At 39.8% G+C, this 27,491-nt stretch overlaps 1 protein-coding gene across 1 annotated transcript in view; it reads left to right on the top strand.

Moving 5' to 3' along the window:
- TMPRSS15 (transmembrane serine protease 15) overlaps positions 1-27,491 on the top strand; it is a gene marked incomplete at its 5' end in the record, with an annotated part of 640,117 nt that overhangs the window by 318,736 nt on the left and 293,890 nt on the right. Inside the window, 2 exon segments of the mRNA XM_082246136.1 lie at positions 10,962-11,051; positions 15,909-16,034. Of these exon segments, the coding sequence (XP_082102262.1) occupies positions 10,962-11,051; positions 15,909-16,034 (216 nt within the window).

Genomic DNA, 27,491 nt, shown 5'->3' with positions numbered 1-27,491 from the left:
CCAGTCCATCACCTTTACCCTCAGCTTCTTCTCTAACTGTAGCTACCCAGTGCCGGCAGCACTCATGCAGCCCCAGATCATAATACTCCCACCCCATGCTTGACTATAGGCAAGACACACTTGTCTTTGTACTTCTTACCTGGTTGCCGTCACACACACTTGACACCATCTGAACCAAATAGGTTTATCTTGGTCTCATCAATCCACAGGACATGGTTCCAGTAATCCATGTCCATAGTCTGCTTGTCTTCAGCAAACTGTTTGTGGGGTTTCTTGTGCATCATCTTTGGAAGGGGCTTCCTTCTGGAACGACAGCCATGCAGACCAATTTGATGCAGTGTGTGGCATATGATCTGAGCACTGACAGGCTGACCCTCCACCCCTTCAACCTCTGCAGCAATGCTGGCAGCACCCATACATCTATTTCCCAAAGACAACCTCTGGATATGACACTGAGCATGTGCACTCAACTTCTTTGGTCGACCATGGTGAGGCCTGTTCTGAGTGGAACCTGTCCGGTTAAACTGCTGTATGGTCTTGACCACCGTGCTGCAGCTCAGTTTCAGGGTCTTAGCAATCTTCTTATAGCCTAGGCCATCTTTAGGTAGAGCAAAAATTCTTTTTTTCAGATCCTCAGAGAGTTCTTTGCCATGAGGTGCCATGTTGAACTTCCAGTGACCAGTATGAGAGAGTGAGAGTGATAACACTAAATTTAACACACCTGCTCCCCATTTCTACCTGAGACCTTGTAGCACTAAAGAGTTACATGACACTGGGGAGAGAAAATGGCTATGTGGGCCCAATTTGGATATTTTCACTTAGGGGTATACTCACTTTTGTTGTCAGCGGTTTAGACATTAATGGCTGTGTGTTGAGTTATTTTGAGGGGACAGCAAATTTACACTGTTATACAAGCTGTACACTCACTACTTTACATTGAAGCAAAGTGTATTTTCTTCAGTGCTGCCTATGAAAAGATATAATAAAATATTTACAAAAATGTGAGGGGTGTACTCACTTTTGTGAGATACTGTATATATATATATATATATATATATATATATCTATATATATACACGCATACATTCTTCCAAGTGCTTTTTGGATGATCTGATGACATCACAGGGCCTTTCTCTGTCAGTGCCATGGAGTGATACTTACTGCTGTAGTGAACACCACTCTGGCTGCATGATGATGTTGCCCCAAAAGATAGGTCAATGACAGCCTGGGCTCAGAGGAAGTGGGGTAGTTGACTCTTGCCATCATTCAACCTGGAAGACTAATGGCATCTAGTGATGAAAAAGTAATACTTCAGGGGCAGCTCTGGATTGAAGGTGGCTACTTCAGTCAAGTAGTTTAGTTTTCCATAGACAAAAATTTAAATAAAGAAAAATCACATTATCAATCATACATATACATACAATTCCCAGATTCCCTCTTTTCCCACCCCCTCTTCTATTTTGCCACTTTCTCCTTTCTTCTCCCTTGCCTTCCCTAAGTCTCCTTCTCTCCCCACACCTCTATACTTCCCATATCTCTGTGTATTTCCTTGTTTTCTTAAACTCTTCCCGTCTCTTCCAAATAGTGGAAAATCTCTCTATTTGATCCTCTCTACTACAACTCAAGTATTCCATTTTATATATGTACTCTCTTCTTTAAACCATTCTTTCATTGTAGGACTCTTCGGGTCCAACCATTTTTTTGGGATTGTCCCTTTTTGCTGCATTCATTAAATGTTGTACTAACGTATTCTTGAGTTGTTTTATCAAGCTATTTTTGTTATGAAATAGACAAAGCCACAGGTCATGTGGGATCTCCATTTCCACTATCTACTCTTTATATTGTCGTACCTTCTACCAATAATCCCGTATCTTTGGACTATCCCACCATATATGTGCCACGGTGCCCTTCAAGTTACACCCCCTCCAGCATAGTGAGGATTTCTTCAGTTGATTTTTCTGTGCTTTAACCGAGGTTATATACCACCTACCTACCACATTTATAGTTATTTCTATTATATTAATATCTCCAGCCAAGTCGTGGACAGCTCTCAGAAATGTATCTAATTGTTGCTTTTTCAAACGTGTTCCCAGTTCTTATTCTCATCTTACAATGAATGGTGGTATTTCCGGCCCCGCACCCTCCGTAAGAATTTTCATTATGTCTTTTATCTGTGCATTTTTATCCTTAATCCATTCCACAAATTGTGCCTCATTACCAGGTAAAAAAAAAAAAAATTGTCCCAGAGTAAGTACAATTAATGGTGAATTGTAATCACATTTTTTGACCATAAATTACATCCCAATCCCTAAACATATTCCTAGTCAAATCGTGTGTATTTACATCAAACGTTCTATACGATAGTCGTGGAATCCAAATATTATTACTTAACCATGTTTTACTCAGTGTATCTTCTAGTGTTACCCATCTTTTGTCACATTTTATCTTTGTCCATTCAACCATTTGTGCCAATACTACAGCCTTATAGTACTTTTTAACCACTTTACTACCAGTCACGTAACCTCTACGTCGGCTGACTTTGAGTGGTTATACCGGGATGATGCCTCTAGCTAGAGGCATCATCCCGGTACCGTTGTTTGAAGCCGACGGTCGGCTTTCCGTCGGTAACGATCGATGCGGCTCGGGAGCCGCTCGATCGTTACCCGGGGGGGCGGGAGGGGACGTCCCCCCCCTCCCGCCGCCTTCCGCGGCTTTGCTCGGGGCTACCGTCCCACCGGGAGCCCCGAGCACCCAGCCGGCACGTCCGCCGGCTGGATGGAGTCCCGATGAATGCCAGAAACGGCATCGATCGGGTCTCCGATGACGTAACCCGGAGGCGGCGTCCATGACGTCACGTCCGGGTTACTGTGCTGCAAAAGGCGGCAGATTTGAAAAACGGCTGTATGCAAAAATGCCGTTTTCGGCGTTTTGCATACAGGGAAGTGTAGTGGAGGGGTCTAGGGTCTTTTAGACCCTCGATCCCTCCATAAAGTGTACCTGTCACGACATATTGCTGTCACCAGGGATGTTTACATTGCTTGTGACAGCAATAAAAGTGATCAGATTTTTTTTTTTTTTTTAAAAACCTGTAATAAAGTTTAAAAAAAAGAAAAAATAAATAGGAAAAAAAAAAAAAAAAAAAATTTAGCCGTCCCCGTCACCGTTAGCTCGCGCACAAAAAAAAACGTATACGCAAGTCGAGCCGCAAATGAAATCGCTGTTCAAACCACACATGTGAGGTATCGCCGCGATCGCCAGAGCGTGGGCAATAATTAAAAAAAAAGAGCTACACTCTAACTCTAAACTGGTAACCGTTAAATAAATTTAAAGCGTCGCAGATTGAGATCTCTATTGACCGTAGTTTGTCGCCATCCCACGGGGGGGCGCAATTTTAAACCGTAACATGTTTGGTATCTATTTACTCGGCGTGACATCATCTTTCACAATATACAAAAAAAATGGGCTAACTTTACTGTTTAGTATTTTTTAAATGCAGTGAAATGTGATTTTTCAAATTTTTTCCAAAAAAATGGCGTTTTAAAGACCGCTGCGCAAATACCGCGTGACAAAAAATTTTGCAATGACCGACATTTTATTCTCCAGAGTCTTTGCTAAAAAAATATATATAATGTTTGGGGGTTCTAAGTAGTTTTCTAGGAAAAAATACTGGTTTTAACTTGTGAACAAAAAGTGTCCGAAATAGGGCTGGGGCTAAAGTGGTTAAAATCTGGTGCCGCCAGTCCACCTCATGTTTTATCCCTACTCAGTACTCAGTGAACCGTATCCTCGGTTTCTTATTCTGCCACATGAACCTTGATATTATTGTTTCCAATGTTTTAAAATAAGTCTGGGGTAGGGAAATTGGTAACATTTGGAATTTATAAAGAATTTTCGGCTAAAATCTCCATTTTAACCATATTTATCCATTCTACCCAAGAGATTGCCACAATTGTCATCTTTCTAATTTCCATTTTATACTCGTTGAGTAGTGGGATATAATTTACTTGGTATAAATTCTTTAATGATGATGTGAATTATATAAATATAAATTTTAAATATGTTTCCCCCATGTAAATGGAAATTCTTTCTGTAGTGCTTGTTCTTCTTTCTTATTCATGTTTAAGGTTCAGAATTTCAGACTTTACAGGGATAATCTTTAAATTTGAGAGTTCTCTGTACCTTTTTTTTATTTTATTAAACTCAGCAGTGTTATTCTGGAGTTGGATATGTAGAACAGAACATCATCGGCATATGCCGCTACCTTATAATCCTCACCTCCGATCTTCATCCCCCTATATCTGCATTATTTTGTATGGTTGCCAGAAATGGCTCCAATGACAGCACAAACAGGAGAGGTGAGAGCGGACACCCATGTTTTGTTCTGTTGTAAATTTAAAACAATGGAGACATACTCCCATTTACCTTTACAGAGACAGTTGGGTGGTTATATAGGGTTTTGAACCATTGGATCATCCTTGTACCCATTCCCATTGCTTCTATTGTGCTCATCATAAATCCCCAGTCTACCCTGTATGACTTTGCCTTTTTGGCATGTATTGACTGGATAAGCCCTGGGGACCGTTCATTTCCTGAGTTTACATTAGAAGCAATGTCATTGTCCCATTATCTTTACCTTCTCTTCCAAAGATGAAGCCAGATTGATCTTCATGGACCCACTCAGGCATCCACTCTTTTAATCTCATAGCCAAGACCTTTGCATTTAATTTTGTATCTGTATTTATTAATGCTCGATATAACTCAAGCACAAGGTAGTGTCTTTTCCCTCTTTAGTTATATAGGCCTGCAATGATTCCCTCCTCATCTCATTACCTTCTCCCAGCCCATTCATATATTGACATAATTTTGGCACTAGTTGCTCTTTAAATTTTTTATGAGAGATCGTGAACCCATCCAGTCCTGGACTCTTCCCTGTTGCTGTATTCTTTAATTCTAATATAATTTTTTCTTGAGATATTGGTTCCTCTAAGGCTAAAATAAATAGGGTTTAGATCTATTAAAATCATATTTTTCTATGCTAGATCCCTTTAAAACTTTTGTAACCTTTAACATTTACTGCCATCATTTTTATGGCCATTTGGGCTGCACTAAATCTTACCACAATTTCCCAAGTGACTCTTACAAGGAGATTCAATAAAACAAAATCACTAAGTGCCGATGTGGCCTTAAATAGATGATAGCTGAATGCTGGTAACTTAGGGATTTCCTGTCATCTGTTTATTTTGTGACTGACAACTTTTACAAACTTTTTTCTCTGACTGTTAAAAAAAAGTCACAGTGTTCTCGGATCTTGTAAGTTCCCAAACCTATATTAGTCATATTCACCAATTATTGCAGCTAACATTTCAAATTTAGCAACAATAATTCTCACTTAATAGCAGTTTTGTAAAAATAGCCAACTACAGTTAAGATCTGACTCACTACATTAAATGTGAAATCCAGCCAAGCAGCTAAATACACATGTAGTGCTACCCCAATAGGAACCGCTGTACTTTAACTGGTTATTCCCCAAAGGTGGTGCAGAGGCAGCCAGGCACATAGCAACATTACACTCATTCTGGCTCAGTAAACAGTGTAGGCAATGTTTTTTAGGATTTTTATTGCTGAAGTACTTGGGATGGGATGTAGGGTGAAATGGGATACTCCAGATTCCCTGGTTCCCTGCAAGATGAAGCAATCAGCAACTGCTCTACTGATTAAAGAGGAGCCCAAAATAACAAAATTTGCCTACATCCTAGCAACCTAAGTAGGAGGGTGCTACACACAGATGGAAGACTTGTTTTACTTACCAAAAGCTTTGTAACTCTATTCAGCTAGTCTTGTGAACAAGTCAACCACACCGTACAGCATAACCAGGCTCCCACCTCCACTACAGCATAGTTTGGTAAAGACTACTGACCAATTAACAATACCTTCTAATTTGATGACAATTGAGAAGCAGCAATCTGATAAGGTTACCTGTCTGCTCAGTTTACTCTCTCCTTAATCAGCATGTTTTACTGTCAGCACATGGCAACGCAACTGAGCCAGACTAAGTGCTACTGTATATTGTACTTCAGGAGGCTGACTTCGTAACAAATGCAGATTATTACTAGCACACAAAAATGATTTTTGTTAATGAGTAAATGACTTATTGGTGTTTTTAAAGATGAATGGAATGATTATTTTATACACAGTTACATTGGTCCAGCCCCTGGCCGATGCCCCTGAAAGCTGGGAATCACTGAAGTTGACACCACTACTCTATGGAGATACACTCACTTACAAATCCCATGCAGAATGACTGCTCTTTTGCTTTGTGAACCCAGGAGGTCAGCTGCTCAGCACAGGTCCTATTCAGAGAATGCTTTGCATATTCTGAATTAATGTAAATTATTCTCTGATTGGATGAGGTGGAAAGGTGGGGTGGTGATGTCATGCTCTTTACCTCATTCAATCAGAGAATGCTTTGCATTCATTCACCAAATGAAAATCATTCCCTGAATGGCATCCGTGCTGTGTGGCTGTCCTCTTGTGTTCACAATGTAGCAGAACAGCCACTCCGTTTGGTACCTGAAAGCATGTGAAGATCAGTGGAGCAGCAGCGTCTACTTCTGTGATTTTCAGCTTCCAAGGGCATCAGCCAGGTATAGTATGTCAAAGCTGGACCCATATAACTATAAATAAAATGTCTATACCTGGAATTCTTCTTTAATGAATGGGTGCAGTTCTGCTTTAACCTTTTAATTTGAATTTATAGGCTAGCCAAAACTGTAAGCTGTTAAGGCTCACCTCCCCTCCAACCCCATTTAGTAACATAAAAGACTCTCCTGCCTCCCACAGCTTCTTAGCATTAAATCTAATAGATCCCTCAATGTCCTGCGGTTTACTCTGTTCAGTTGCTGTATATTGCGGAATGGTCTAATTGATTTTTATGGGTGAGTTGATAGTGTTATTTGTTTGCTGTTGATTGCTTTTATCATGGGTAATATGGAATAAAATAAAAATCATAGTGATTATGCCTGTGAACAATCTTTTTTAGTAAGTTTCTATTGATAATAGTGATAGGCTCATGGAATCTCAACTGTGTATTTATAATTAAAAAAAAATAGTTTGGAGAATTGGGGGACACAGGGATTTTTACTGTACCGTCCTCAGACATTACACAATTTGTATAAAATCAAAAAATGTATTAACTTGTACAAAAAGCAAAAACAAAATTTTAATATTAAAATCACCAATACACATATAAAGTGCATGAAGGAGTCCCTCTACATAGTCCATTACACCTTTACAGGAGGATGCTAACAGAGAACTACCTCCAAAAGAAATGTAGATATAGAGGTGCAAATTCTCAACATGTTTCGCGTTTGCCCGCTTCTTTAGGAAAGAAATGTCACGAAAGAGATACATGGTGGTGGATGCAAGTGGATGGTTATCCTTCACAGGATTTCATCTGAGTCTCTGCTTCCCTCCCTTCAATTTCTAAACTATATAAAAAATGAGCTGACTAACTATATTAGAATACCTTATTGGAACCTATTCACCACTAAATCGGTTGAAATTCAGTGAGATACTCTCATTTTGATACAAATCCTTGTTTATTTATCAAGATCCATCTGAGTTCCATCCACCCCACCGCCCATTTAGCTTGCTACCCTCTTTTTTTTATGCCTTGATGCCTCTGCAGGGTTCCCCTAGATCTGCTCCCATGCTCGCCCAGGAACATTGATCTTAATGCCTCTTCTGGTCTGCTGATTGGGTTGACTCAATTCCTGAGTGTTTGGTCCCCCTCTTTTGTTGCCTTTCTCTCTTAAAGAAGTGGGCAACCGCAAAACATGTTGAGAGTTTACACGTCTAAACCTACATCTCTTTCGGAGGTAGTTCTCGGTTAGCATCCTCCTGGAATGGTGTTAGGGACAACATAGAGGGACCCCTTTATGCACTTTGAATGTGTTTTTGTGATTTCTATATTGAAATTTTGTTTTTGGTTTTTGTACATGTTAATACATTTGTTTGATTTTCTACAAATTGTGTAATGTCAAGGGTCCTGTACTACTTTGAGGCGACCTGTGATCCGACCTGTCCCATATACTTCAATGGGAGTCGCCTCCTTATCTTAATTGACACGACTTGTTATCAGACTTTCCAGGAAGAAGAAAGAGATTAGCCAGGCATTCTCCACATTGCAGCCATGCCTATAATGGAATATATATACCATTACACACACATATATATATATATATATATATATATATATATATATATATATATATATATATATATATATATATATATATATATATATACACATATATATATATATATATATATATATATATATATATATATACATATATATATATATATATATATATATATATATATACACATATAAAGTCGCGGTAAAATCGCGGTAAATCGTGGTAAATCACGGTAAAATCGTGGTAAAACCGCGGTAAAGTCGCGGTAAAATCACAGTAAAAAGTCGCTCCGACATGGGGCGACTTTATGGTCATGGCAGTGTGAACCGGCTCTAAGGATGGTACCATAAAAATCCCTTTGCCCCAACTCTCCAAACTATTTTTTCTATGAATTTTGGGGTGTGGGTACCTATACTATATACAATGTTTCCTGAGCAACTTTTCTAATCATTCTATTTAATTATAATAGCTTGACAAAGCACTTTATATGCACAGTTGTTGCTGAAACTTATTTTACCTGCCAATAGCACTACAGATAACATTGGCAACCTTTGTTCCTGATCCCACGTGACATGGAATTGTAGGACATATTGATCGAGAGCTGAACTTCGGGCAAACAGCTAAATACACAAATAAAACAGATACAAGGTAGCTTTTTTACCTGCCAAATGAATCATATTTATGTCCATCCAGTGCTGAGAGTTATACAGCACAGCCAAGCAGCACAGACAAAGGATGACACCGCTTAGGCCTCATGTACACTGGACGTTATAAAAATGACAGTAACATTAGCTGTAGAATGAGTTTTGCACCGTTTTTGCAGTAGTGTTTTTTTTTTTTAGTGTTTTCTAGCTGTTGCCTGTTTTAGCTTTATTTTAGAAAAACTATACTCCCACAACAGCTTATGGCTCAAAAACACTGATAAATGCAGAATAGATGCTTTTTTCTTTGTTTTTAATAATTTTTAAGCTTTTATCAGAGTTAGAGTGTTTTTACAGCTGAAAAACTAATTTTAAGGCCTCATGCACACTGGACGTTATAAAAACACCAGTAGCATTAGCTGTAGAAAGTTGTAGCTGTAGAATGAGTTTAGCAGCATTTTTGCAGTAGCGTTTTTCAGCTTTTTTCAGTGTTTTTTTTTTTTTAGCTTTCTTTTTAGCAAAACTATACTTCCACAAAAGTTTATGGCTCAAAAACGCTGATAAACACAGACTTGCCATGTTTTTCAATGTTTTTTTAGCGTTTTTCAGCTTTTAACAGAGTTAGAGCATTTTTCAGTTGAAAGATTCCTCTCAAAACCCACTAGTTCTGTTTTTTTTTTCCCAGCCAGAAAACCCCCCTGACAAAAACTGCTGATAACAGCCCATGTGTGCATGGACACATAAGATAAAGTGCTGGGGAATGTACTGGCTGCAGAAAAAAACATCTGAAGCCAAAAACAGAAGACGTTATGTGCCTTTCAGTTAAAAAAGACAGTGGTGTCCTCTCTCCATCTCCACCAGATGTATAATAAATTAACTGATAAGGTCAACCCTCTGCTTACTCTGCTCTCTCCTACTATCACCATGTTCCTTCTCAAATAATGGTAGCTAATGATGGTTTCAATGAATTATACACTACATGCCGGAAACTAAATAACTGTTTTAAATGCTTGTATGATCTTGAACTGAGCGGCACTACTGCATGAGTACACTGCATTAATATTTACATATATAAGCATATTCTGTCACTTGATGAAGCAGGTTGCAGAACCTGAGAAATGTGTTGAAAAATGATACCCTTGCGTCTTGTAACCAACCTAGAGTCAACTACCCTCATAGGCTTAGATGTGATTATTCTCTTGATAAATTCTATATATGATATAAGCAAGAAATTGAAAGAGATACTTATCTGGTGGAAATTCTGTATCAGGCTAAATACAGTATGCATTGGTGATATAATCATACAAGACGAGTTCTATGTTTGTTCAGATAAAAGATCTTTTTCATATACAATAACTTATTTTTAACACAAAATATAATACTGTGTCAACACATAAAAGGTATATTTTTAGTATATGGCATTGTATGTGTTTTGACTGTAAGTAACAACATCTAAAAAGTCCTACTAGTTTTCTTTAAAAAATATGTATGTTCCTTCTCAAGACATTTTCATGCAGCTGATCAGCTCCCAGTCCATCCTCTCCCAGTGCTGCTGTATAGGTAAATTACATTGTAGAGGAGAATAATACCAAGCCAAAATGAGGTACTTACACCACATGCGTTTAAAAAGAGGGTTTTGTTAATGAACTATTTCAATTTTTATTAATGAACAGGGAGCTGTAATAATTTGTGCCTTTTTATTATTTTAAAATACATTTATTGACTTCTTCATGAATACTGTACATAGTATTGTTGACTTGAGTATTTTATATCTGCAAAACCTTCCGTTTTAAGAACATAAGGTTGTTATAAAAAAAAAATACTGTTTTATTCACATTGTATACAGAGTATTCTGTATGAAGTACAAATGTCTAACTAAAGATGAACTTGGTGGGTATTTACTAAAACTGGTGCAGCTGTGCACAGTAACCAATCCATTTTTAACTTGAGCTTGTTCAATTAAGCTTTGACAATAAAACCTACAAGCTGATTGGTTACTATGCACAGATGCACAAGATTCTGTGTGTGCCAGTTTTTGTAAATTACCCCCTATACATAATTTAACATAATTTAAGTGAACTATAATATATACCTAATAAATCTTTTCTGTTTTCCATAGATGATTGTGGTGGCCCAACTGAATTATGGGGAACCAATAGTACCTTTAGCTCTCCAATGTACCCTCAAAACTACCCCAACCTTGCTTCATGTAAGTGATATGGTATCTGGTATGTTTAACCTTTACTGACTAAATATAACATACAGCATTTCTGTTTGACCTTAAGAAAAACTACATTCGTCATTTTTTTTTTATTAGGCTTTTAGAAGAAATTGTAAAATAAAGTAATTATGTTAGCAATATCTTGATATGGCACCCCAAGGATGTTAACGAGATAAATAAATCTTAATTATCTTTATGAAATGTTCCCTATTTCTATAATATACTTTACTCTGTCTTTTCATAAGGGCTCACCAGAGCCTTATAAATACATCAAGAGAGGCTTCTGCTGTGTTGAATTAATTATTATACATATCAAAAGAAGAGAAAGCTAGTTTTAGAGCCACACACTATGTGAAAGATTTACTATGGATATTTTAAAAAAAGTAACAGTAAAAAGGTACACTTTTTGTGCTTTATGTGGAGAGAGCAAAAGGGAATGTTGGTAATTTTCAATGAAGGAACATAATTAGCTAAATAAAGGAAATCTTATTTTTAATTTAGCAGCTGTTACTCCTTTTAGATATTTACATACACTACTGTTCAAAAGTTTGGGGTCACTTAGAAATGTCCTTATTTTTTAAAGAAAATCACTGTTTTTTCAGTGAAGATAACATTAAATTAATCAGAAATACAGTCTAGACATTTTTAATGTGGTAAATGACTATTCTAGCTGGAAACAGCTGATTTTTATTGGAATATCTACATAGGTGTACATAGGCCCATTTTCAGCAACCATCACTCCTGTGTTCTAATGGTACAACTAATCGTGTTAAAAGGCTAATTGATGATTACAAAACCCTTGTGCAATTATGTTAGCACAGCTGAAAACTGTTGTGCTGATTAGAGAAGCTATAAAACTGGCCTTCCTTTGAGCTAGTTGAGTATCTGGAGCATCAGCATTTGTAGGTTCGATTATACTCTCAAAATGGCCAGAAAGAGAGAACTTCCTTTTGAAACTCGACAGTCTATTCTTGTTCTGAGAAATGAAGGATATTTCATGCGAGAAATTGCCAAGACACTGAACATTTCCTACAATGGTGTGTACTACTCCCTTCAGAGAGCAGCACAAATGGGCTCTAACCAGAATAGAAAGAGAAGTGGGAGGCCCCAGTGCACAACTAAGCAAGAGGACAAGTACATTAGAGTCTCTAGTTTGAGAAATAAATGCCTCACAGGTCTTCAATTAAATGGTACCCGCAAAACGCCAGTCTCAACATTCACAGTGAAGAGGTGACTCCGGGATGCTGGCCTTCTAGGCAGAGTGGCAAAGAAAAAGCCATATCTGAGACTGGTCAATAAAAGGAAAAGATTAGGATGGGCAAAAGAACACAGACATTGGACAGAGGAAGATTATAAAAAAGTGTTATGAACAGATGAATCTAAGTTTGAGGTGTTTGGATCACACAGAAGAACATTTGTGAGATGTAGAACAAGTGAACAGATGCTGAAGGAGTGCCTGACACCATCTGTCAAGTATGGTGGAGGTAATTTGATGGCCTGGGGCTGCTTTAGTACTGGTAAAGTGGGAGTTTTGTACAAGGTAAAAGGGATTTTGGATAAAGAAGGCTATCACTCCATTTTGCAAAGCCATGCCATACCCTGTGGACAGCTCTTGATTGCAGCCAATTTCCTTCTACAACAGGACAATGACCCAAAGCATACCTCCAAACTATGCAAGAACTATTTAGGGAAGAAGCAGTCAGCTGGTATTCTGTCTGTAATAGAGTGGCCAGGGCAGTCACCAGATCTCAACCCTATTGAGCTGTTGTGGGAGCAGCTTGACTGTATGGTACATAAGAAGTGCCCATCAAGCCAATCCAACTTCTGGGAGGTTCTTCAGGAAGCGTGGGATGAAATTTCTTCAGATTACCTCAACAAATTGACAGCTAGAATGCCAAAGGTCTGCAAGGCTGTAATTGCTACAAATGGAGAATTCTTTGATGAAAGCAAAGTTTGAAGGACAAAATCATTATTTAAAATAAAAAACATTATTTCTAACCTCGTCAATGTCTTGACTGTATTTTCTATTAATTTTGCAACTCATTTGATGAATAAAAGTGTCAGTTTTCATGGAAAACATGACATTGTCTGGGTAACCCCAAACTTTTGAACAATAGTGTATGTTTTATTAATATTGTGTTTTATTTCTTAAAATAGCAATTCCCAATTCCAGACTGTATTAAAAAAATACTGCCCAAACCTTAAAAAAAATAAAATAAATAAAAACAGCCTTTGCTGCAGTACTTACCCTATATCCAGTACTCTCCCCTGCAGACTCTCTATTTTGAGGTCCAGCACTCTTCTTCCAGGTTAAAGCTTAGCATTATTCAACCCACTTATTTTCAGACCAGAGTGCTAAGGACATACCTCTCAAGGGTGCATTATGAAGCCACCCTGGGCTCACAGGAGAATTCTGAAGAGCATGGCACCCCATCATTAGGTGGTTCTGTTCTTAAAAGCATTCAAGACCCAACAACTGCCAGGGAAGGAGAATCCTATGCATCATCTGACCAGGCCACAGACACACGCCAAAAATGTATGTAAAAGGAGATGTAAAAAAATATATAGATTCTGAGCGGTGGGGCTCTAAGACAAAATTGGTCTTTAAAGATAAACTTAAAGATAAAATTTACCACTTCATAAAGACACATACACTCACAGGGGATGTCCGAAGAAATATGATAAAGTATGGTAGAAGTGGCTAGCGGAACCGTCGACAGCTTCCGATATGTCCTCAAATGCTTGAGCTCATGGATGGGTTTTTTTTTTTCCGCTCGTCTGTACTTACCTGAGTAATGTATGTATCATATAATTGTAGGTCCTTTCTGGGCTTTGCTGCACTGTGACATATTGTCCATGTCTTTTTGTTTGTTTGTTGAAGTATTGTTTTGTATTGTAGTTATGTTTTCTATCGATAAAAGAAGAAAAAATATAAAAAAAAAAAAAAAAAACATAAACTTAGGCTGATTATGTGATACCAATTGTTTCTCTTTGTTTTTTGCTTTCTGCCTGAATACACAGCACATAGGTCCATAATGCCCTACACTCACAGTCTGTCCTCAGTCTTTCAGGTTCAATAACGATGGTTGTTATGCAACCCAGAAGACAAAGGGGAAAATTGTGAAAAAAAGAGATATTTGCAGGGGACAGCTCTGAATTGAAAACTTAGCATTAAAGCCTGAGCTGCTCATTTTTTTTTAACCTATGGAGGAACGTTAAAAAAAAAAAAAAAATAGTAGTTGGGCTTTAATACTTATATGTATACATTGTTAAACATAAATAGAATGTATTTTTTTGTAATGGAAACAATAAATCATTTAATGGCATACCTAAAGTTTAAATCACAAGGTTGGACCTTGCAGGAAGAGAAGTTAAGGAAATTGAAATACCTCACCAAAATCTTTAAGTGATAAAATATTGAAAAATATCTTTCAGTACAGCAGCTGCTTATAGAATCACATAATTACAAAACAGACTTCTGGTAATACATTTTCTAGACCAGCATGAGAAAAGATACTTTAGGAAAGCTAATTAAATCATATCCATGGCTCTAGGTTTCTACCAAATACCTTTATATTTTGGCCCAGGAATGCCATTAAGCATTCTATCAATGTGAACTAATTTATTCTCAACTCTAATGAATGTCCTGGGTGAAATAACTTGTTGTCTTCAGGTTGCAGAAATACAGCTTGGTGCTGCCATTAATAACCGCATTAATAGTCAGACTTTTTTTTTTAACTTTGTTTTCTATTGGCAAATGTTTCCTGAAGGTTTAGCTAGTAATAAAAGAACATAGCTTAGTTGCTAACATCAATTATCTTTTCAGCAGAGCTGACAGGCCTTCGGTGGCAGGATTCTATAGAATGGTTTGACAGCACAGAAAGTGTCTTGATGTTGAATAATCCTCCCTAAAAGAAATTTGTACATAGTGCTCCAGCTTTGTAGATAAAGTTTTCATCTTTGTGACAAAAATGTAAAGCAGGACAGTTAAATGATCAACATTGTTAATATTTATGCGCAAGGTTTATATACTGTAAAAATATAAGAAATATCAGAAACTGCTAAATAAAGTAGAGCCTTGGCCTCAACACCTTGGAACATCAATTACAATACAGATTTTCTTGCCCAACATCAGTACTTGACATACCAAATACACTTTTACCTGAATAGGCACAATTTCCCATTGAGACACTTCAAAATCTTGTAAAAAAGTTTCAAAATAGTTGAGGATGTTATACCCACAAAGGGGAGGAGAGGCAACTCCAAGTTAACTGTAGGGTCAAACTAGGGTAAATAAAGTTCACCAGCAGCCAACATAATCCTCTACTAGTGTAGTATTTTAATATGAAAGCATATACATATAAAACCAAAGGAAAATCACAAAACTTCTTAAATAAAAATCTGCTGCCAACCCGGGATCGCACAGCGGTGTGGCGTCAGCACTAGTAACTAGGGGGGAGTTACTAGTGCTGACGTCATGCCGCTGCACAATCCCGGTTCGACAGTGGCTTTTTATGAAAGAAGTTTTGTGATTTTACTTTGGTTTTATATGCATATTCTGTCAAAAGCCTGTCATAAAGGTTTACATTTTTGTTCAATTTTACTGTATATGTACAATTCATAAGAAACCTATAAATACTTTAAAAAGCTCATCTACCAAATGCTAGTAGAGTGCCTTTGTGTCCGTTTCTTTCACCAAAACCCAGATAAACATGATAAAGTTAATTTTAAAATAATTGTTTCATTGTGAACACTATTAATACAATGTTAGAATTATTTTCTTCTTGCTTGCTTCCTCGTGTTTTCCCCAAACGTTGATGTTTCTTTTTCTTCCCTTACTCTAAGGTGTATGGTATTTGAACGCAGCTGTGGGAGAAAATATCCAGCTGCATTTTGAAGTGTTTGATCTGGAGAACATATATGATGTTGTTGAAGTTCGAGATGGCAAAGGATCAGAATCATTGTTGCTGGGCAAGTATCCATTCTGCTTTGCACTTTTCAGAAGTTTTCTTGTGTACAGCACATTTTGTGTGAGTGCCATAAATTATTGCAAGGTAGCAGTTAGCTGCTCGATATCATGCTGTCACTGAGGAAGAACTGAGACAAACCACCAGACACCCAAGTGCAGGCTTTGCGGCAGAACTTCAGCTCATAAAAAGCAGGTCACAAAGTTCACAGCTCTTTTGATGCACTAGTTACTCAGAAGAGGCATGCTGGCAAATTATCATGCAGAAGATGTGAGAGTTCCCAATAACCTAACAGAAGGGTGATGCATTGCATGTTAACACTGCAAAAAATACCATCAGAGAAGGACGTATGAACTGTATGTGACTATTTTATTTTTTTAAGGTAAATAGAACTGAATGGACTTTGCAAGCATGGGAACTAATTATTACTTTATTTTTTTAAATATATTATTATTATTATTTTTATTATAATAAATATGATATATTATTACAATTATTATGTTATTAGTAGTAATAGTAGTAGTAGTATTTTACCTCCTTCACTGGAGTCTAAACTCAAGAACTAAAAATGTATTATATTTCAGCTTACCATTCCTAATGTGATTGCTGCATTAGTTACCAAAAAAAGCTAAGGAATAACTCACTATCATAGTTATATGCAAAATAAGCATAAAGGCAAAGTATTTTCATTACAATATTGCTTTCAGTAAATAGATCATATATATTTAAAATGACATTCAGCAATTAATACACAATGGTTGATTTACTAGGCTGTTTACTTTGCAAGGGAAGTTGCACTTGCAGAATTATCCCAAGATTTTAATGAAATAGTTCAAATTTAACTTTGTAAAGAATACCCAATGACGTGCAAGGAAAAAAAAAAACATAATTTTTGCTTTTTATTGGATGATGGAAGCCAACAGAGCACCCCATTTACTAAGCTCTAGGGAATATTCCCTTGCACAGTGAACAGTCTATTTGCCTTTAGTAAATCAACCCCATAGAATCAGCAATGTAAACAAAGTACATAAGGATGGATGGACAGATTACCCTAAAAAATCACTCAGATACAAGGTAGGGAGGGGTGAGGTCTCAGAGTTGGACATTTTGAAGTGGAACTCCTTCTTTAGATAAGAAGAGATGAGACATATTCCTTCAAAATTAATTTAAGGTAAACAATCTAATATTGGTTTTCAGACAAATATAGTAGGTACCACATTCCCCAGAATAAAAAGCCATCTGTTTTCCTTCTGTGGCCTTTTTCTGTACAATTACCCCATCTATTTTTTTTCTAACTTCCTCTCTCCTCCTTGCTATATTTTTTCCTTATTATAGTTAGTATGTTATTAGCAATTACAGTGTATGTAGAGCCAAAAGTTTTCTTTTAGGTTTTAGATAGAGAGGGAAAGGGTTAAACCTGACAAGTATTTATTGCTAAAATATGATACATAGGCTGCCAACCAGTTGCCTCTTTTATAATCTAGATTTAATCAGGCTGACAGCAGACACTGTACATCCTGATGGAAGCCACACCTCTAACGTATTTTACCCATCACAGGTTAAGTTATCCCTACACCTAAGCCTGTGACAAATGAAATGCATTAGTGCGTGGCTTCCATTGGGAGGTGCAGTGTGTGCTGTCAGCCTGATTATATCCACTTTGCGGCAGAGATATCTGGTGTGTGGCTTGTGTATCATTTCATAGTAGAGCGAAGCACAGCGGCCTTTGGAAGCTTTGCAACTGGCTGATTCACAGGAGGAGGGGAAGGAGTGTGCAGACTGCTTGAGGGCAGTGATAGGGGTTGTGACTGTTGAACTGGAAATATTTCTTGCTGTCTGAGTCACCACTGAGGAGATTTATCCCCCCTGTTTGTCCTGTGACCATTGTCACCTTGAAAAAAAGGTGATGAGAAATCTACAAATCTAGGGTTAGTATCAGAGCAAGAGATGAGGTTAAAATCCAATCAGGATACATGTTCCAGTGACAATAGTGTAAAATGGGAATTCCTTTGCTTAAAAGAGCAACGAGCTGTCTGCAAACCTACCTGCCCTTAATTAATCGAATGCTTAATATGTTCCAACAGACTAGAGTTAGGGGGGTTGATGAAGCGGCGCAGCTTCCATATATAATTGCAAATGCTTTTTAGCTAAAGCCTCTGTTTTTATGTTTTTACCACCACTTTTTATATCAGTTTAATTTTTTTTTTTTTTTGTTATTTTACTTGAACCAAATGAAAGTTGCAAATTGTAATATGAGTCATTGAAGAAGGGATTAGGGCTTATCTTTTGAAGGGAAAAAAATAAGTGAAAGCTTTTTTTCTGTTTTAGATTGGAGAAAACAGGGATTAGGACACCTGTCAGATTTTTATTGTAGTTTTGTCCTCATTAGGGGGATTTACCCTCTCTATTTTCCTTGTGACCAATATCACTGGAAATGAAAGTGAAAGAAACTGTTGAGTGGTCACCAGAACAGGAACAGTGGGAAAATCCATCAATAGTTCTGGTGACTTTGGTGACTGCCAGGGATTTTTTTCGCTTTGGTGGAATCTCCTCTCACTTCCTGTTGTTGCTATGGGACAGAAAGTGAAGGGAATTCTCTCCAAACTGACACAGATGTTGAAAAAAATGGACAAGGTTTATAATCCTTCTTTATTTATCCAAAAGTGACAAACAGGATTACCCATCCTGAAGAGTATTGAAACTCTAAAAGTGGTTGTAACCTTACAAAACCATTCACTGCCAGACCCTCTCTTTTATCTAGCCATACCACACTGCTTAAGTGTTTGCTGAAAACAAAGCCTCTAAATACCTTTTTTCAGATATATTCAGGCCAGTCATGTGACTCCTGGCTGCTCTATTCCTCCAATCTATGGGCAACAACAGGAGGGGCCTAGATGTCCCTCTGACATCAGCCTGGGAGGTCAACTGACTGCCAAGCTGGCTGCTCAGCCCTTCCCGCTGTAGCCCTGAAATTTGGGGGGGAGAGTGGCCCAGAGTCATGTGACCAGCATGAAGACATCTGAAAAAGGTATTTAGAGGCTTCATTTCAACAAACACTTACACAGTGAATTCTTTTAAAGTTTACTTTACTACTAATAGCAGCAGGAAGGGTGCAGAGTGATTACCATGGTCAGCACACCAAGGGGTACACAAGAACGGGCAGGATCAACCAGGTTTTTACAGCTTACAGAGGGACAGGTTAGACAGCACAAGCACTGTTCTGTTTAACCTGCTAGAAGGTAACAGGATCTCTTTTTTTTTTTTTTTTTTTAGGCTTACAACCACTTTAAGACCCAACAAGAAACTTTTTCTCAGACACTGAGCTGAATTTAGGATTGTGCCTAGATGATGTAATGGTCATGAGGCAGGGTTCTTCTGCTGGAGGACTCAAGTCGAGCTATCAGATCATGCAGGTGCACATTTAAAGAGCGTATGAGTTGGAACCAAAAATGTTTTACATTCAATTATTTAGTAATCTTATCTTATCTAGAGTTGAGCGAACACCTGGATGTCCGTGTTTGGCGGGTTCGGCCGAACTTGAAAAAAAAGTCCGGGTTCGTGAACCGGACTTAACCCGAACTTTGCCCCGATCCCGAACCCCATTGAAGTCAAAGGAGACCCGAACTTTTGAGCACTAAAATGCCTCTAAAACAAACATGGAAAGGGCTAGAGGGCTGCAAAAGGCAGCAAAATCATCTTAAGAGCATGGCAAGTGCTCTCCAAACAAATGTGAATAGGGAAATAACTTAAAAAACATAAAAAACATAAAAATAAAAAATAATAATCTTGAATGATGTAGGAAGAAGACAAGGCCCATATGGAGTAGGAGGTTGAGGTGGCGGAGGATATGGTGGTGTAGATGGAAGCGGCGGCGGCGGTGGGATAGGAGGATGAGGCCCATATGGAGTAGGAGGTTGAGGTGGTGGTGGATGTGGCGGTGTAGGTGGAAGCAGCGCTGGAGGAGGACGAGGTAGCCAACACTGGTTTTGGTTTTGAATTTTATTTCTTTTTAAATTAGGGTACACCTCAAAAGAGTGAGAAAGATTAAATACAACAATGGCTGGGTAAGGCCAGTATACATGTCTATTCTGCACAAGGTACGGACAAGTACTGTGGGATCCATGCCTGGTTCATTTTAATGAACGTGAGCTTGTCCACATTGGCTCTGGACAGGCAGCTGCGCTTGTCTGTGATAAAGCCCCCAGCCGTGCTAAATACACGTTCAAATAATACACTGGCTGCAGGGCAGGCCAGCACCTCCAAGGCGTAAAGGGCAAGCTCAGGCCATGTGCCCAATTTGGAGACCCAGAAGTTGAAGGGGCAGATCCGTCATTCAGTACGTCTAGGCGTGTGCACACATACTGCTCCACCATGTTAGTGCTGGGTCGTGGTGCTGCTGGTGGAGCTCCTGTTGCAAGGAGAGGATGTGGTCAATCTGTGCCAGCTACATGCACAAGTGAAACACCTTTCTCAGCTGCGAGTAGGCGACAGAACCTTACAGCAGTATTTGGCAGGGCCTAATGCGCCTCTACAAATGTTGAGGCCAGAACAAATACAGGCGATAGTAGATTGAGTTGCTGACAGTGCCTCCAGTTCCTTCACATTGTCTCCCACCCAGTCTTCTGCTGAAAGGTCAGAGTTGGCACCTGCAGCCCATATCCATCGTTCTTTCACCTCACCCCCTTGCAAATCAGCCAAGCAGTCTGAGCCCCAAGTCATGCAGCAGTCTCTTCTTCTTTTTGATGACTCTGTTAGCATGGTTTCCCAGGGCCATCCACCTAGTCCTGCCCCAGAAGTGGAAGATATTGAGTGCACCGATGCCCAACCACTTATGTCTCAAGATAAGTACATGGGAGGACAATCGCAGAACGTCTCAGATGATGACAAAACACAGGTACCAACTGCTGCGGAAAACTGAATTGTGGAGACCGACAAGGAGGGCAGGGGTGAAGACTAGGTGGAAGATGATGTGGAGGACAATGAGGTCCTCGACCCCACATGGAATGAACGTCATGCAGATGACCTGAGTAGTTTGGAGGAAGAGGCCCCCAGCACAGCAGAAGAGGGAACAGGGTGCAAAAGAGGAGCGGCCGTGCCCTAGACACTATGCCTGCTACTGCTCAACGCAGCAAGGGACCGAGCACACCAAAGCCAGCTCAAAGGTGTTCCCTAGCGTGGCAGTTCTTCAGACAATGTACTGATGACAGGACATGAGTGGTTTGCACGCTGTGCAATCAGAGCCTGAAGCGAGGCATAAAACTTCCCAACCTGAGCACAACCTGCAGGAGCAGGCATCTAAATGCAAAGCATGAGCTGCAGTGGAGTAGACACCTCAAAAACCAAGAAAGGTCTCTGGCTCCTCCTGCTTCCTCTTCTGCTGCTGCAGTCTCGGCCTCTTCATCCACCTCTGTAGTGAGACCGGCACCTGCCTCCCGCAAAAACAGAGGGTCTGCCAGCAACACCACCACCTGGGTCACCAACAACGATCTCCACAATGTCTAGTGGAAGCATTCAGCTTCTATCTCACAAACACTGGAGCGGAAGAGGAAGTACCCCCCCTACCCACCCACGATCCCTGGCCCTGAATACCAGCATTTCAAAATTCCTGGCCTTTGAAATGCTCTCATTCCGTTTGGTGGAGATGCAGAGTTTTAAAAGCCTTGTGGCGGTGGCTGTCCCACAGTACGTCGTGCCCAGCTGCCACTACTTTTCCAGGCAAGCCATCCCTTCCCAGCACAACCAAGTGGGTGACAAAATCAGGTGTGCACTGCGCAACGCCATCTGTTATCCTCCCTAACAGCACACTGGGTAAATGCAGTGGTGGCTGGGCCTGAGGCGGATAGCAGTTTGGCGCATGTCCTTCCACCACCGAGGATTGCAGTGTGCTTCAGTTTGCCTCCTGTTCCTAACTCCTCTTACTCCGCTTCCTCATCCTCTATTGCCTCCTCATCCAGTCAGCGCAACACCTTCACCACCAACTTCAGCACATCCAGGGGTAAACGACAGCAGGCAGTTTTAAAACTTGCCTGTTTGGGGGAAAAAAACACACACCGCGCAGGAGTTGTTGAGGGGCATTGAACAGCAGACCGATGAGTGGTAGGTGCCAGTGAGCCTCAAGCCCGGCCTGGTAGTGTGCGATAATGGGCGAAATCTCATAGCAGCTCTGGGCCTAGCCGGTTTGACACACATCCCTTGCCTGGCGCATGTGCTGAATTTGGTGGTGCAGAGGTTTCTTAGAAATTACCTCGATATGTCAGAGCTGCTGCAGAAAGTGCGGGCCGTCTGTTTGCACTTTCAGCGTTCTCACCCTGCTGCTGCTCGCCTGTCAGCGCTGCATCGTAACTTCGGCCTTCCCGCTCACCACCTCATATGTGACGTGCCCACAAGGTGGAACTCCACCTTGCACATGCTGGCCAGACTGTGCGAGCAGCAGCAGGCCATAGTGGAGTTTCAGCTGCAGCACGCACGCATGAGTCGCTCTGCGGAACAGCACCACTTCACCACCAGTAACTGGGCCTCCACACGAGACCTGTGTGCCTTGTTGTGCTGTAACATATGCAGACTAGGCCGCAATGTAATATTTTTTCCCAAAATGGGTGTTTATTGAATAGCGGAATAGAACAACAGTATCCAAAGGGTGTATCTCACAGTAAAATATGTAGACTAGGCCGCAATGTACTATTTTTTCCCTAAATGGGTGTTTATTGAATAGCGGAATAAAACAACAGTATCCAAAGAGTGTATCTCACAGTAACATATGCAGACTAGGCGGCAATGTAATATTTTTTCCCCTAAATGGGTGTTTATTGAATAGCAGAATAGAACAACAGTATACAACGGGTGTATCTCACACGTACAGATACAGACTAGGCCGCAATTTAATATTTTTTCCCTAAATGGGTGTTTATTGAATAGCGGACTAGAACAACAGTATTTTTTATTGCAATGTGCAATACAACAGTATGCAATGGGCGTATCTCACTGTAACATATGCAGACAGGGCTGCAATCAACTTTTTTTTGCCCCTAAATGTTTTTTTTATTGCAATGCGCAATACAACATTATGCAATGGGTGTATCGCACTGTAACGTATGAATGAAAAACTGAAAAATAATTGTCCCATTAATTGGTGCTTGTTGAATAGCAGATTTGAAATGCAATGTCTGTCTAAACGCTGTAAGTCACAGTAAAATATAAAGGAAAAAAGTTTTTTCCTTTTTAAAATGCAGATTAAGCAGACACATATGCATTGAGGTTGCAGGAAATGCCCGCTACACACCGCACGCCTAACAGGTTGTTGTTCTATTCCGCTATTGAATAAAAAAAAACCCCATTGAATGAAAAACTGAAAAAAATATTTTTTCCCAAAATACTGAAAAAGAATTCTTTTCCCCTCACATTGGTGCTTTTTGAAGAGCGGGTTAGAAAAGCAGTGTCTGTCTAAAGTCTGTAAGTCACAGTAAAATATGAAGGAAAAAAGTTTTTTTCTTTTTAAAATGCAGATTAAGCAGACACATATGCACTGAGCTTGCATGAAATGAGCAGCACCGCACGCCTAACAGACTGATAAAAGTTTTTTTTTCTCCCTTCTCCTCCTCACTTGGCTCAGGTCAGGGCATAAAGATTGTGCACTGCACCCTCACACAATACAATCAATGTAAATTGCTGTCTGATTAAAGCAGATTGTTCCTATCTATGCTTTCCCTACAAGCAATCTCTATAGCCTGACCCTACAGTAAACTCCTATCGCTCCCTCCGGGCAAAAAGATTGTGCACTGCACCCCCACACAACCAAATCAATGTAGATCGCTGTCTGATTAAAGAAGATTGATCCTATCCTATGCTTTCCCTACAAGCAATCTCTCCAGCCTCGCCCTACAGTAATCTCCTATCTCTCCCTCAGTAGTATCAGGAACCTCTCCCTAGTATGGTTATAGCAGAGTGACACGCGTCGCTGTGTGACTCCAGCTTATATAGAGTCTGGGTCACATGCTGCACTGGCCAATCACAGCCATGCCATTAGTAGGCATGGCTGTGATGGCTTCTAGGGCACACTAGTTAAACGCTTGCTGATTGGCTGCCTTGCACCTGTTGAAACCGCGCCATTATAACCGCACCAAAACATCAAATAACATTACCGAACAACGGACAGTACCCGAACATACAGTGAAATGTTCGGGTTCAGGTCCGGGTACCGAATACACAGAAGTCTGGTACGAACACGAACAATACAGTCCGGGTTCGCTCAACCCCAATCTTATCCTATCCTATCGTATACTTTACCTACAATTTACATAAGTGGGTTTCTTATTCTATATATCAAGATCATTATCATCATATATTGATCATTAACATCATCATGAATCAGTAGCTATCCCCAGAGTGCTTTCTTAGTGATCACATTTAACTTCAATTTTGTTAAAAACACAATCCCCTCTGGGTAATAAATGTAAATTGCTGATAATTTAAAGTGATTGAAAAGTCTAGTTTTTTAAATAACAAACATGCCATACTTACCTGCTCTGCACAGTTGGTTTTGCACAGGGCAGCCTGGTTCTGCTATGGGGGCAACCAAGCCAAGCTGCAGCTTGGTGTGTCCATTCAGGCATGGAGCTGCAGTTTGGCCCCACCCCCCTCCCTCCTTCTCCCTCCTTCTCCCTCTCCCTCCTGATTGGCTAACTGATTTTGTTTGACACCCACGGAAGCCAATGGCACCAGCAATAATCCAAGACGGCTGAGGGACTCAAGGACATTGCTGGACAGAGATGGGGCTAAGGTAAGTATTAGGGGGCTTGGGGAGACTGCTGCACACAGAAGGCTTTTTATCTTAATGCATAGAATGCATTAAGATAAAAAAAAAACCTTCTGAATTTACAACTCCTTTAACAAACTTAGCAGAGTTCTACCTGTTCCTGCTCTGAAAAAAGTTCTTCTATGAGTTTTGAATTATAGTTCTGAGCAGCTAATGAACTTGCAGGGCTCTATTAACCACTTTAACACTAGCCAATGTGCTGCTACTGCGGCACAGTGGCTCGTTATCGTCTAGCGACGTAGACCTACGTCGCTAGACTCCTCCCCTGTAGGTGGCGCTCGCGCGCCGCCGGAGGCGCGCTCCCGCTGTTTTCATTCACAGCGGGAGTCGGGCCAGGGGAAGAGCAGAGGCGATCGCCGCTGCTCTGCCCTGATCGTCGGGGAATCCAGTTTGGAGATCCGCCCGCCTGTGTAAACAGAGCGGGCGGATCTCCTCAGTGACAGGGAGTGACAGATCGGAGTGTTCAGCATAGCTGGACATCCGATCTGTCCCTGTCTCACACAGTCACCTCCCCCCCCCCCACACGTCAGTAAGCACCAGGCATACATTAACCCCTCCCTCTCCAATAAAATTAACCCCTTCCCTGCCAGTGTCATTTTTACAGTAACAGTGCATATTTATAGCACTGATTACTGCAGTAATGTCACTGGTACCCCCAAAAGTGTCAAAAATGTCAGACAAGGGTCCGATCTGTCCGCAGCAATGTCGCAGTCCCGCAAAAAAATCGCAGATCGCCGCCATTACGCGTTAAAAAAAACACCAAAAATGACAGAAATCTTTCCCTTAGTTAATAAACGCAATAACTTTTGCGCAAACCAATCAAAATACGCTTATTGCGATTTTTTTTTACCAAACATGGGTAGCAGAAAACAAATTGGCCAAAAATTAAAAAAAATTGGTTTTTACATCTTTTTTGGGGGGAATTTCATATAAAAAAATGTGAAAAATATTGTTATTTTTTCAAAATTTACGCTCTTTTTTTGTTTATAGCACAAAAAGTAAAAATCGCACAGGTGATCAAATACCACCAAAAGAAATCTCTGTTTGTGGGAAAAAAAGGACGTAAATTTCGTTTGGGTATGGCGTTGCACGACCGCGCAATTGTCAGTTAAATTCGCACAGCGCCGAATCGCAAAAAGTGGCCCAGACGTAAGACAGCAAAATGCTCTAGTGGTAAAGTGGTTAAGCATGCCATGAAAGGAGCAAAAGAAGGCACTATGCCAGTCATTCAATTCCCATACTTCTGACAGATCTTTTTCCCAATCTAGCATGTTGAGGGGTGTGGTCAAATCTGTTGCCAGTGACCTGTAAATCACAGAGATTTATCCTCTTTGCTCCATGACCTGGCCACACTATTACTCATAGGCTGTGATTCTGGGGGGATCTGGCTTGTCCACCTATAGGGAATGTAAAAAGTGAGACATTTTAAGAAACCTGAACCTCTCCATAAAGGGCATGTCCAACTTACTGATACAAAAATGAAGGGACCTAAAAAATGTCCAATCCTATACAACCCTTTGTTAGCCACCATTGACAATCCTAAATGTCTATACCCTGGGGAGAACTGAGGATTATGAAATAAATGGGCTAAGGGCTGTTATAGGAGACCTGTTCTGAGTGAACCCTAATACAGTCCCCCCCTAAGGTCCCACAAGACCAGTGAATGTGAGAGAGTGGGAGCTAGAATTTAATTTTTTTGCCATTTTTTTTTCTGCAAAAGTGGAGTTACCCTTTAACTATCATTTGATCTACTCTTGCACTCATTCTGAAATATATGAAAATATAAAAAATGGAATTGCCTTATTGCTTTTCCCCCAGGATTTATTCACATTTTGTAGTATTTTACCCCAATGTTATATTATGGTGCATATTTTTTGATTAAGTAAGTGTAGTATTACCTATTTGCAGTGCTGGAATATAGTTGGCTTTATTGTCTTTCCACTAAAATCATATAGTATATGGTTTAAAGTAAAACAAAAAACTTGAATGACACAAATTGGTCATGTTTCGATTGACTATTATTATCTGCTACTAGCGCTATTATTATTATTATCAATTTATGGTGCTCACAATGAGTCAGCTAATTAACTTTTACTAACTTATCTGGCTCCACATCGGATATGATTTTGGGTCGATAGGGCAACTTTCAGGGATTAATACTAGCTTGCTAGCAAATGATGATATTTTCTTTGTACCAGTTTGGAACACTAATTGAATGTTCCTAACATATACTTGTCAGTAGAAGCATGAAAGAATCATTCAGTAAAGACTTTATTACTGCTATAGGGTCGGAGCAGCTCTTGCTATGAATTTTGTTCTATAATCAACTGCCTGTGCAGTTGTAAGATCCAAAGGAAAAGGTAAACCCTAATAATCTTCCACTGTAACTACATTTACTGTAAAGGTTTCATGAAATGTCAGGTTGTCACAGATTTAATACGTTTGCACGTTAGCACATAACTGTAAACCATGAATAAGTGGTATTGCGTAAAACGAGCCAAGGCTTTTCTAGCCTGACATTTGATGAGCATTTGCAATAAACACAGTTGAAGCAGAAGAGTGTGTAGCTTTACCCTTTTCCTGAACCTTCCTGTGAGGGAGCCAAGATTGGACCGCAACCATTCACTTTCTGTGCTTCATGTTTGGCTT

This window comes from Pelophylax lessonae (genome assembly GCF_965119305.1).
Source record: "Pelophylax lessonae genome assembly, chromosome: 2".
Classification (NCBI taxonomy): Eukaryota; Metazoa; Chordata; class Amphibia; order Anura; family Ranidae; genus Pelophylax; species Pelophylax lessonae.
Note: the sequence above shows the minus strand (reverse complement) of the source record. Positions and strands in the feature narration are given on the sequence as shown.